The sequence below is a fragment of the Kryptolebias marmoratus genome, linkage group LG21 (assembly GCF_001649575.2).
Source record: "Kryptolebias marmoratus isolate JLee-2015 linkage group LG21, ASM164957v2, whole genome shotgun sequence".
NCBI lineage: Eukaryota > Metazoa > Chordata > Actinopteri > Cyprinodontiformes > Rivulidae > Kryptolebias > Kryptolebias marmoratus.
Window position 1 is genome coordinate 22,777,582 of NC_051450.1, and position 13,219 is coordinate 22,790,800.

General features: G+C 39.6%; 1 protein-coding gene across 1 annotated transcript in view; it reads left to right on the plus strand.

The window, feature by feature from the left end:
* The first annotated feature begins 348 nt into the window (after window positions 1-348).
* The window catches only part of LOC108251231 (NACHT, LRR and PYD domains-containing protein 3), a 23,082-nt gene continuing 10,211 nt past the window's right edge, over window positions 349-13,219 (plus strand). The window contains exons 1-8 of the mRNA XM_037973337.1: window positions 349-496; window positions 1,445-1,605; window positions 7,026-7,157; window positions 7,903-8,010; window positions 9,141-9,236; window positions 10,598-10,723; window positions 12,135-12,361; window positions 12,505-13,211. Coding sequence (XP_037829265.1) covers window positions 7,090-7,157; window positions 7,903-8,010; window positions 9,141-9,236; window positions 10,598-10,723; window positions 12,135-12,361; window positions 12,505-13,211 — 1,332 coding nt within the window. The 5' untranslated portion in view covers window positions 349-496; window positions 1,445-1,605; window positions 7,026-7,089. The remainder of the gene's footprint in view (window positions 497-1,444; window positions 1,606-7,025; window positions 7,158-7,902; window positions 8,011-9,140; window positions 9,237-10,597; window positions 10,724-12,134; window positions 12,362-12,504; window positions 13,212-13,219) is intronic.

Genomic DNA, 13,219 nt, shown 5'->3' on the forward strand with positions numbered 1-13,219 from the left:
CAGCCTGTTTAAAAACACTCCCTGTTCCACAGAAATGATCGGAATGCCGTCGAGTCACTGAGTCTTCTAAACTCAACAAGGAGAGGCTGTTAAATAAAGTTTGTTGGTGTTTTTAACAAATCGTGTCACAAATGTTTCCTCAGAACCTCAGAATCATCTCATCTGGGGACAGAAGGCAGAATGTGTCTCTGTTAAAGTCAATTAAATAAAGTTTAGATTATTCAAATAAACTACAACAAAATTAAGTTCAGAATGTGGACTTACAGAAGAACCTGATGTTGAACAGAAAACCTTGTTATTGATCCGTTAAAGGCAGGAGTGGTTCTTATAAACTGATGTTTGATAAACAGAACATGTCAGACATGAACTCATCTGATTCCCGGGAAACAGAAACATGAAAACCAGCTGATCCGGTTCTTTAAGAACTCAGAGAAAAACAAACTTCAGACTCCAGTTTGAGCTCCATGGAAGAGGATCAAATCCAGTCCGACTCACGGTGAGTTGAACATTATTCTTATTTTCCTGTCAGTCTGGGGGTTTTCTCTCTGTGGAGGAAAATGAGGCAGAACTCAGTTTGATTTTCAGTCCACTGAACCGTTTTGGAGACACTTGAAGGCTGATTTTATTTTATCTTTTTTGTGTTACTTCCTGTTTTGTGTTTGGATTTTAGTTCATGTTAAAGTCACTTTGTGACAAAAATATCAGAGCATGCTGGGTATTTATCCTGTAAGAATAAAATTAAATCAACTTTTTGTGTTTTATGGCAGGAATATCGAATTTAAAGTTTTCCTACATTTCAGATGTTTAAGGATTTCAATCTACAGGTAAAATAAATGACGTTCAGTTTTATTATTAGTATTAATAACTTAGAGTTGTGCCTGTCTGCTGGGAATGTTTACACTCAACAGAGATGAGATGTAGGTGTTTGGGAGCAGCTTTAATGGAAAAACACCTCATGACACAACATGGATTGACAGAATGTTTGACAGAATTCTGTCAATCCATGTGTTTATATCCTACCAATTAAACGATCTTCCTGAATAACTGAAATAATCTCAGCTGGATGGAGCTAACACTGAAGATGCCAGCTCACTTTACCGTCAGCTGCAGCTGACTTGTTTTTATTTAGAGCTTTATATTCCTGTAAAGCTGCTGCAGATCAGTGACCACAGAAAAGTCTGAATCAAACTTTCTTCAACATGATTCTCAACAATCTTTAGATTGAGGAAAACGAGCCTCATATTTGATGAACACTGCCACCATTATCCTCCCTGCAGAGTGAACATTAAAAATCCACACATGAGGGATACAGTTAGAATTAATATTACTATTATTAGGATTATTAAACACGTTTGGCCATGACAGATCACCTCCTGAGTTATTATATTTATAGCAGGAACTATAATAACTGGAATGAATTTCCGCCTCTGTTTCTCTGCTTCAGTGTCGCCCCCTGCCGGCTGGACTGAGAACTGCAGAGTCTGGGTGGAGCGGTTTGTTTTTTAGACCGAACTGGACCGAACAGAACCGAACCAGAAACCGAAAGTGTTTCAGACTCCATTTTAAGGCGGAGGGACCACGAAGACATTTTAGAGACCGAGTCTGGTGAGTTTTAAAAGTTTATAAAAGAATATTTTTCTGACTCGCGGAGGGTTTCTGTGTGTGCGCGCGCGCGTGCTGGGTTTTATAAACTGCGCAGTCAGTTGGATCTGTTCTGTTCTTCATGTCGGCTCAGATATTGGTCCAAAAATAAACACATAAACAAACAAATAAATAAATAAATAGAAAGAAAGAAACCAAATAAAAACTCTGTTCGTTGAACTTTAAAAACAAGAAAAATTCTTCCAACTTTGGTCAAAGCAAGATGATACTGAAACTGCATTTTGTTGTTTTCCCTGTGGTGCCAGCTCCATGAAAATACAAAAAACAAACAAAAAAAGTTGTTTGTTGTTGTTGAGAGAAATCTGGCTGATTTTAAAATGTTTAATTTAAGTGTTAATCTGGTCCTGTGTAAACAGGAAATCCTTCTGTTTGTCTGTAGACCACTGTAGGTGGGAGGTACAGGTCACTGTTTTTATGGGACAAATAAATTATATTTGTGTGTTCTGAGTATAAACACAATATCTCACAGTCTGTAGTCAGTGTGACTCTGAACAGAAAAAGGCCTGAGTCGTTCTGATGAACAGAGAAGAAGTGTTTTCCATCGAGAACATCAGAGTTCAGCTGGTTCTGATCTTTATTTATACGATGCTTTGTGTGTCATCTGAAAACAAAATGCAGTTTTAAGAAGAGATAACAGTGTTTTGAATGTAAAGTTTAGTTTTGCATGAGAATTGGAGGGTTTGGTCCACTGTGTGTGTGTTTTCTTGGTTTGTGTGAAGAGTTCTGAGAATATGAGGCGTGATTTCAGAAAATGTGTGGAAACAATCAGAAAAACTGTAAATGTTCCTGTTGGAGCGTCAGGTGGGCTCAGGTTAAAGTTATAACAGGTGTCGCCCCCTTGCCGGCTGTGAAGAGAACTGCAGATTCTGGGTGGAGACGTTTGTTTTTCACCGAACTGAGCGTCGAAACCGAAAGTGTTTCAGACTCCATTTTAGGACGGAGGGAGACATTTAGAGACCGAGTCTGGTGAGTTTTAAAAGTTTACAAAAGGATATTTTCCTGACTCGCGGAGGGTTTCTGTGTGTGTGTGTGTGTGTGTGTGTGTGTTGGGTTTTATTAAACCGCGCAGTCACTTGGATCTGTTCTGTTCTTCATGTTGGCTCAGATGTTGTTACGGTTCTTATGTTGGTCCAAAAACAAACAAATAAACAAACTTAATAAATAAATAAATAAATAGAAACCAAATAAAAACTCTGTTCGTTGAACGTTAAAAACACCAAATTCTTCCAATTTTGGTCAAAGGCCTAAACGGTTGTTTCCTGCGGTGACGTCATTGATTTACGGGAAATATGACTCCGCGGTGCGTTCACGTACAGCTCGTAAATGAGGACGTCAGCACTGAAAAGGCCTGTAATTCAGAAAGAGACGCAGAGTAATCAGAGTTAAAAGGCCTGAATCAGTTTTATATTAAAATCTTCAAATTATTCTGCTTTATTAGATGAAATAACTGTTGAAACATCATCAGAACAGTTACTTGTATACTGCTGCAGCCAGACTCTTCAAATAATCAATTATTCAAATCTGGAGCAGTTTTTGAACAAGAGTGCAGTGAAATCTGTTGATAATAATGTTTCTTTCTTTATTTATAGCTTTATAAAAAGTCTGAAACTTTATAAATTAATTAAAGCAATATATGTCAGGAAAATTTACTCTGAACAATATTAAAGTTGTTTCTGTCACAAAAGCTGTCGTTATATCAGCATCTGCTGATCAAATCAGCTGAGATTTGGTTTCTAGGAGCTTTCAAACATGAACTATCAGTTTATAGTTTCACTGTTTGTTATTTAACTGTCGAGTCTTTCTGATTTAGGTCAATTTAAAATGTTTTAACATTTTGAAGTCATCAACAGTCCCTGATAGAGCAAACCCATCACTGCTCCTAATTTATAATTATATTTTTACTCATCCACTTGGGTTATATTTCACTACAAACAGATTATTGCTGCAGTAAGTTTGTTTTTTACAGTAGATCTAACATCGAACAGCCACAACCAGAGGCATTTATAGGGTCTTTAATTAACTGTTAGGAGCTCAGAATACTTTGATTTTTATTTCAAAAGAAACAGAAGAATTAGTTTTCAGCAGATTGGTGTCTGTCTCCAGCCGTCACTGTGTGAGAGACGGGGGACACTCTGGACAGGTCTCCAGTCCATCACAGGGACACATGGAGACAAGTGAGACAAGCATTCACCCTGTCACTCACACGGAGGGACAGTTAGAGTCATCAGTGTCTGTGGGAGGAAAGCCACGTGTGCTCGGGGTTTTTAGAACATGAAAGGAAAGAATGAGTCTAAAATCAGAGAACCTTTGAATGATCTGACTAAGAGAAATTCCCCAGCAGTGAGTCAGGATCAGGTTTTGAATATTTAAAAATAAAATGAGTTCCAACCGTTTCTGCTCCTCACAGTTTAATTTAACATTGTGTTCATACAGTTCTTTATTCTACAGACGGCTCAAAAAGTGTCAGCAGAACAATAACAGACATGACTTAAACTAAGCTGTTAAATTTCAGACTCATCTGAAAGAAGTCGTAGTGTTTTTGTAGCGCTCCTGTTAAAGGATTTATTGGATGTTGTGAAAAGTTGTGATGGTTGACAGCTTTGGTTGGCAGCTGTTGGCTCTAACTGTTCATTTAGAGCTTTTTGAACAATCAAACTATATTTCAACAAATCTCCCCAAAAATAAATAAATCCCTCTGTTAATAAAGTGCAGATGGAGCGGTGGTGTTCTGGTTGTTGTACAAATTATAATAATAATAAAAATATAAGCTATAACATGTTGATTTTATAATGCAGAGCCTTTAAAGCCACAGTGTTTAGTTTCAGAGCTGACAGTCAGAGATCAGCTGATTTCTTGTAAATGAAGGGCGGAGCAGAAAGCCTCAGGTGAATCAGTAACAGGAAGAGAACAACAAACTGCAGCTTTCAGCTCAGACGCCATTTTATCCTCAGAGAGAGCGAGGATTACAAAAACAACTCAGGGTGAGAATTAAAAACCTTCTTCTTATTTCCCTGTGAGTGTTTTCTCCTGTGGACGGTGGAGGGAAGAGTCCGAACTCAGATGTTCTGGTGGCAGCTGGGAGTTCTGACGGGTTTTTACTGATCTGCTTCCTGTTCTCGGCCTGAACAGACATGTTTGTTATCATTCTTCAGCTCAGAGACTCTCTGCTCCTGTTTCTGAACCAAAACAGAATAAAAAACATCACCTTATTATTTTTATTACTTTCATGTTTAGATAAAAATGAAATAAAGATAAAAGTTAACATAAAAACAAAGTCAGCCACTTTGTTACTCGTGTTGTTAGAAGGATTAAAACATCATCTTTCTGTTTAAAGTCCAGTTTTTAATGCCCATTTTCTCATGTTTTTCTACAATCCAGATTTTTAAATATGTTAACTATCCAATTAATGATATTAAACATTATTAATGTTAAACTGAATTGATCTCAGTAATTCTGGCCCATGTTGTTCTCGGCCTGCTGAGATCTGTGAGGCTTCACATCATGGAAACTAGCAGACATATCTGGTTGTCAGTAACTTTAATAAAACGCTGACTCATGTTTACTGGTCCTGATGTGCTGAAGTTTTATCAGTGACTCTGCAGGATTTCAGTAAAACACGAAACAGATCCACATCAATCATTTAGTCTGGTTGGTTTAGGAGCTGCTCTGGTCTCTGTCTTGTGATGATTTATCCAAGATGAATATTACATTTATAAATATTTAACATCATCTGCTCTTTAGAAGGAGGTGTTTTGTTTGCTGTGGGTGGAGTGAATAAACCTGCCAGGAGAACACAAACAGCTCAGTGTGACACGGAGGCAGGAACGGGTTAAAATCTGTCAGAATGAGACAAATGCAAGGCAGGTGTTATTATCAGATATCCAAACACACTACTGACAAGAAGCTGAGCTGCTGTACACACACCTGAAAGAGAGATCAGGAAGAAGTTCAGGTCAGTCAGTATCTTACCTGCAGCAGACGGCAGTCAGAGTGATCTCAGTCGAGCAGCTAATCAAAGCAGGAGCCATTTCAGAGGAAACTTCTGTCAACTAAAACAGCTCAAAACATCCTGAGCAGTTGGAGCAAATTCTACAACAAGCTGTATATATATATATATATATATATATATATATATATCACTTTAGCATGAGACAGATGTTTATTTAGTCACTTTACACCAAACAACCCAGATGTTTGGTTAACGAGTCCTGGAGACTTACAAAGTTTAAAACAGGAATGATATATAATGTTTCTGTCACAGTATCTCTGAGTTTTGTTCTGTTTGTAAAAGAAAGTAAATCAAACCATCTTAACTTTGAATAATAACTGGTTTATGACTAACTGGAGCTGTTCTGTTCTCAGTTTTCCTTATTGGGTGTGAAGGTCGACTGACGGGTTTATCCTGTTTGTTTCTCTGACCTGACTGACTTGAAGATCTCAGCTTTAGTTACTGATGGCTTCTTTTTGCTTTTGTAACTCATGAAACTTATAAATATGTTAACCATTGGACTTTTAGAACAGGAGGACTTTAATAATATTATGTGGTGATTGTCTTAGTTTGCTTCAGTGGATATTTGTTCTCTACAGACAGCGTCACAGAGGCCCTTCACTTTTTAAACTCAGGTGTTTTTTATTCTTAAACTCAGAGTATACTGACATATGGAGGCTAGAATGTAAATTATAAATGTTGCTTAATTAAAAAAAACAAAGGCAGAAAACAGGAGTGAAATAAAACTTGGTCTATAAAACCAGTAAATTAATATGAATAAATAAAATTGATCACTCTGCAGTTATTTCTGTACACTAGTTATTACAAGAACAAAAACGGGGGAAACATGAGCTTCAGATTAAAAACCTAAGCTACAGAGAAATAGCTTCTAGTGTTTGTCATGTTTTCCAGATGAGGGGATCAAATGTTAGTACTCAGCTGACAGAGATGGTATTTTAACTATCAACAGTAATAAAGGCTCTCTGTAAAGTCAAACAGTTTCTAAATGTCAAAGAGATGAAGCTGAAGCTGCACGCAGCTTAACTCGGAGAAAGAAAATGAAGCTTGTTTCATTTAGAGGACTATGACAGCTTGATAACTGAATCTGTTGAACTGTTCTAGTGACCATCATTCTCATTACAGAAGTTAGTAAGTTTTGTAAATGTTCTGGTGTTAATGCTGTAAAAGTAGAACTAAATAAACCATCTGTTTCTGGGGTTTTCTAGCCTCTGAAATCAGGTTTCTCTGCTCCTCTGCACACATGATAGAAATCTGTTTTCTTTCTTTCTATGTCAGCTCAGAGAGCAGCTAACAGGAGAAACCTGACTGGATCTGAACCACATGGAAACTGAGTCTGGCTGTTTTTATTCCTCAGACTGACTGAAGACCAGAGGAAAGTTCATAAGAAGCTCAGATCAGAGGCTCCAGTTTCCAGCTCGATGTCTGTGAGGAGTGATCAGTCCAAAGATGATCCTCCATTCCTCACTGATAATCCTTTCTCTTCAAGGTAAGAAAACTGTTAATAACTGGTTTCAGTGTGGAAGACTGCAGAGCTTTAGTCATATTTTCTAAGCCTTTAGCAGTGCCCAGATTTAATCTGGTGTTTGTGAATATGTTGCTGTAACTTTGTCCTGATGAGGTTTATTCATTTAATCAGCTTTAGGGCTTCTTCAGCTAACATCAGTGAATCACCTGACCTGTGTTTACCTGAGACCTCAGGCACCAAAACATCTTTTGTTGTTAGTTTATTGTATTGAGAGGTTCCTGGTTAAGGTCTGGAGGTTTGGTGTGAGGGACAGTGGGACAGTGTTCTGGTGCCTCACAGTCTGGACTCAAACCTCTGACCTTCAGACTCTAGTGTGGTGTGATGGTCCCGCCTTAGTTTTAGCTGAGGAGTAATATGATCAACTATGAGTGCTAATGCTACTCTAAATCTACGTAGGCAACACATGGCAAACTTCTGGTCATCACGCCATCAAAACAATCTGGGTGTCGTTACTGAACGAGCCCTACAGCCTAAAATACACTTTATTGATGAGCAAGCTCCTGAACACAAAGGGCCCAAAGTAATAAAAAGAGGGAGTTGGCATTGAATCTCAGGACCAGCTTAAATAAAGATATTCTTGTTTTTAATAATCTTGGACATAAATTGTTAAAGGAGTTAAAACAACTGCTAAACATAAATTGAACACCAAACACTGTCCTCTTTAGGTCACTGATTAATGTTAAAGACGAGATGCTTGTGTTTGCAGATTTATCAGAGGAACCGCTCCAGATCCCAGCTGTTGGTCTGTAAAGAGTGACGAGTCCAAAGATCTTCCTTTATTTTTTAAAACTCAACATGGCCTCCCATTACCCAGGTAAGACAATTAATGATCTAATTTAGGGCTGGGTGATGTTACCAAAACTTAATATTGAAATATTTGGAAGCTTAATTATGATACACGATATAGATCTGGATATTTTAAATCCACCTTTAATCACTGTAATAATGTTGAATTCAACAGTGTAACCTAATGCAGCGATGAACTGGGACTCTAATACGTTGTTGTGTGTGAGGCTTAACACTAAGTAAGGAGAAAAGGACTGTATGAAGTGACAGAGAGAGAGAGCTGGAAAGGATGTGCAGCAGAGTGATGAAGGACAGAGATGGAAATGTACTAACAAGTGCAGAGAGCTTGATGAAGAGATGGAAGGAGGACTTTGAGGAGCTGATGAATGAAGGAAACAGGAGAGAGAGGAGGACAGATGGAGGAAAGGCAGGGAATCAGGAAGTGTGGAGGATTAGGAAAGAGGAAGAGAGGACAGTGATGAAGAGCATGAAGCAGGGAAAGGTGTCTGGTCCAGATGACAGACCTGTGGATGGTTGGAGATGTCTATGAGAGAGTGCAGTGGACTTTATACCCAGATTGTTTCATACAATCCTAGAGAGTAAAGTCTGAGGAATGGAGAGGTGTTCTGGTACTGATTTTCAAGAACCAGAGGGATGTGCAGAGCTGCTGCAGTAACTACAGAGAGATGATGTTGATGAACCAGACCATGAAGACCTGGGAAAGAGTTGTAGAAGCCAGGTTAAGAAGTGAGTTAACGATCAGTGAACATGGCTTCATGCTGAGAAAGAACTCTCCAGATGGGACGTTTGCTGTTAGAGAGTTTATAGAGAAGGTCAGAGAAGGGAAGTTGCTCTGAGTCTTTGTGGAGCTGCAGAAACTACAGTCTCCACCTCGTGTTAAGATACCAGGTTTTTGTGATGTAATAATGAAACCGTGATCCAACAGTGTAGTTTCTGTTGTTTCTGTACTGTAATAAAAGCCATATGGGTCTACTCTACCCTGTGTGATCTTCCTCTTCCTCCTCTACTGACTGCTTCCTTTAGGGGTCTCCACAGCAGATCACCTGCCTCCATCTCACCCTGTCTGTAGAGTCCTCTGCAGGTCCTCCTTCACTGCATCTAAACACAGAAACTGAGTTTTACTGGTTTCCTTTTCAGAGAGTCTGAAGACCAGGTGAAGTCGGACCGTTTAAATTCTTTGATGATGGAGCATTTCTGTTGGAATCCACGACGACACCATGATGCTCTAAGAAGGTCAGTAGACTGAGAACCATCTGGTTACATTTAGAGCCTTTTCTAGAATAAATGTCAGGATTTAAAATACTGATGTGACGTTTAGATACACACCTTGATAAGGATTTAGTATGAAATGAAAAACCAGGAGAAGAGAATAGATGCAATTTGACTGATTTATTGATGGTCACTTCTCTAAGTCAGTTTAAAATAAAAGATTGAAGTCCTTGATTCAAACTGATCCCCTGCTGTGATACATTTGAACCCAGAAGTCAAACAGAACAGTAATGTTACACGACTCTGAGACTCAGGAGATGGACCTCGTACTGGTGGACATTTTAAAGAGCAACGAAGGGAGTAGCCAAAAGAAGAACAACAATAACATTGTATTCTGATCCTCTGTAGAGGTCAAAGTTCAGTCAAACAGAAAAGGCTCACAGATCACAGGGGTTGGATCAGTTTCATATTAAGGTCATGTCTTAGTGTTACAGCCCACTCTCAGAGGAAGGAGGGTAAGATCATAAGACAACTACAATAAAATGACAATCCTTGTAAAATGTAAAAATTAGTTTATTTTCCTCTTTTCTTTTCAAGAAAAACCCAAAAGGATGAACAAGCTATGGGGGAGAGAGAGACTGTTAGGTTGTGCCAAATCAAATAAATAAATAAAACAAAACAGGGCCTAACTATCACCTAAACTAAGCAAAAATAAAATTGAAAGAAAAACCCTGCTATTCAACTCTAACAAAGAAACTCACCAAAACATTACATGGGTTGCACCAACCTACTTTCCTGGTGTGCATAACAGAAAACAAAACCTACGTGGTGGAAATGTACAGGGCACCCCAAACTTGCCTAGTCAAGCCAAACTCCCACCACAAACCTTCAAACAAGAACCAAAGTGCAAAGCACATGTTAATTGGCCAGCTGAGAGGAGCAGCAGCCCTCAGCCCTGCAGGTGAGCAGCTTATATAGAGCCTTCTTGAGTCCTGATTGGTTCCCTCAAGCAGACAAGCCAATCAGGGTAAATAGGCACCAGCCTGCACTCTGAACCTGTGAAGAGGAGAGAAATACAAAGGGGGGAGGGGGGAGGAAAAGACAGTCGGACAGACATATAAGACTTAGTTAGTATCATCATTTTAGTTTTTAATCTCTGTTGGAAGCAACAGTTGTGTTACATTGGCTGTTTGCTTTTTCAAAAGCCATAATCAAATCAAATGGATCTTTGACGAATCAAATATTCTGCATTCTCCGAACACATGCTGATCATGCTGAATCAGTTGTCTGCTTTCTATGTCAGCTCAGGAAGCAGCTAACAGGAGAACACTGAATGGAAAGGAACCACATTAAAACTGAGTCTGGCTGGTGTTTTTTCTCCTCAGAAAGACTAAAGACCAGAAGAAAGTTCGTAAGAAGCACAGACTTCTCCGCTTTATACCTGTGAGGAGTGATCAGTCCAAAAATGATTCTCCAATCCTCACTGATAAACCTTTCCCTTCAGTCAAAAGGTAAGAAAACGGGTAATAACTGATTTCAGTGTTGAAGACTGCAAAGGTTTAATCATATTTTATAAGCCTTTTACAGTGCCCAGAATTAATCTGGTATATGTGAATGTTTTGCTGTAACCTTGTCCTGATGAGGTTTATCTATGTTTAGTTTGTTTTTCCCCCTTTCCATGGGCTCACCACCTATGGGAGGGGCCAAAGGGGTCGGGTGGAATTGCCACACTTATTTTTAGTTTAAATACATTGATTTTTTCAAGTTTTGGACTAAAACTCAAGCTTTCAATTTCAAGTTTTAGTTTTTTGATTGAAATTTCTTTTTTCAAATTAACAAATCATTTGGCCCCAATTTAGCTCAATACAAGCTTTGCTTTAACGCTCTCCACAGCTCAATTTCCTCCCCAAAATGACTCGACTTCTGTCGACTCGTCCTCCCAGCTTTTAGGCAGCAGGCAGCTTTATTTGTGCATCACATTTCAGCAACAGGACAACTTAAAGGGCTTTACAGACACAATTAAACACATGAGGTCAAAGAGCAAAACAACAAGAAAAGCATTTAGAAAGATAAAAATTTAACATTACAGACACTCAGAGAAAGAACATTTCATGAAATAAATAATTAGAATCAAGTTCTGATTAGCAGCTGGAATAAAAAGTAAAAGAATATAAAATACAGCATAAAATAATTCTTTGATTGAATCGAAGGCAGCAGCCAACAGGACGGTCTTCAGCCTGGTTTTAAAGGAACTCTCAGTCGGAGCGGTCCGGTTGTTTTCTGGGAGTTTTTTCCACATATTTGATGCAGAAAAGCATCAAAACTTCTCTGCGTTTCTTTTCAGAAGAAGAAGAACTTTAGCTTTTCTCTTTCCACCTGCCTGATTCCATCGTTCTCCCTCTGACTCTGTTTACATCCGGGGATTATTTTACCGACTCGATATCTGTCAGACTGTCTGAAGTGTCCTCGTCGATGATCGGATGTAAACAAATGACTCGTAATTGTTGGCAACAAAATCTGACAGCTAATTTCACTCATTTTTACTCATTTACAAAATATGATGTAGACTGTTGGTAGTGAATGATGTGTATTTAGTGGTTATTTTTATCATAGATGATACACATGTTCAAAAAATTCAAATGAAAAACACTGAAAAATCCTGTATTTTGACAGATATTACAGCTTTAGACTTTCCCATCTCTGCTGTCCATCAACACAAGAAGCTGTAATCTGATCTGAGGCCTGTTACAGACAGGAGACCTTCTGAGTCTCTGCAGCAGTTTGTGTTCAGAGCTTCAGGGCTTCTAGTGGATGGATTTTAACAACAGTTTCTCTTCATCCTGGAGTCAGAGCGAAGCAGCAGAACTGATCTGATCAACACTTCCTGTTGTTCCAGTTCTTCATCAGTAAATGTCTTCACAGAAAGAGGAAGAGGAGTGGTGTTGATGAGGAGGAGCAGCTGTCCTGCTGTTCTTTGTGTCAGGACGTCCTGAAGGATCCAGTCTCTACCAGCTGTGGACACAGGTTCTGCAGACGCTGCATCACCTCATCCTGGGACCACTCAGGACCGTCCTCCTGTCCCCAGTGTGGACAAAGATCCAGAACCAGAACTGGACTGCAGACAGCCAGTCAGAGCAGCTGTGTCCAAGGTAAGACATTTCTGTCAACCTGTTGTTTTAATACAGACACATTGTTGAAGTTTGAAGATCTTTAGAAAGATCCTTCAGATTTAAGCAGCAATAAAATGTTGGAGTTTCTGCTGCAGCATCAGATCTGCTCTGTTTTTCTTCAGGTGTTGGTCTGCAGGAGGTTTTAGATGAACATCAGATCAGTCTGAGGAGGAGATGTGAACGTGTGACTGAAGGAAGTGATGAACCAGGAAGTAGAACCCTCCTGAACAGGATCTACACTGAGCTCTACATCACAGAGGGACAGAGTGAAGAGGTTAATACCCAACATGAGGTGAGGCAGCTGGAGACAGCCTCCAAGAAGAGCCTCCATGAGACTCCAATCAGGTGCCAGGACATCTTTAAAGCCTTACCTGAGCAACATGGATCCATCAGAGTGGTTCTGACCAACGGCGTCGCTGGTGTTGGAAAAACCTTCTCGGTGCAGAAGTTCACTCTGGACTGGGCCGAGGGCTCGGAGAACCAAGATGTCAGTGTGGTGGTTCTGCTGTCGTTCAGGGAGCTGAACTTGGTCAGAGATGAGCAGCACAGTCTTCTCACGCTGCTCCATGTTTTCCATCCAACATTACAGAAGCTGCCAGCAGAGAAGCTGGCTGTCTGTAAACTTCTCTTCATCTTTGACGGCCTGGATGAAAGCAGACTTTCACTGGATTTCACCAACAGGCAGCTGCTTTCTGACGTCACACAGAAGTCATCGGTCAACGTGCTGCTGACAAACCTCATCAAGGGGAACCTGCTTCCCTCGGCTCTGGTCTGGATCACTTCCCGACCTGCAGCGGCCAATCAGATCCCTCCTTCATGTGTGGACAGGCTAACAGA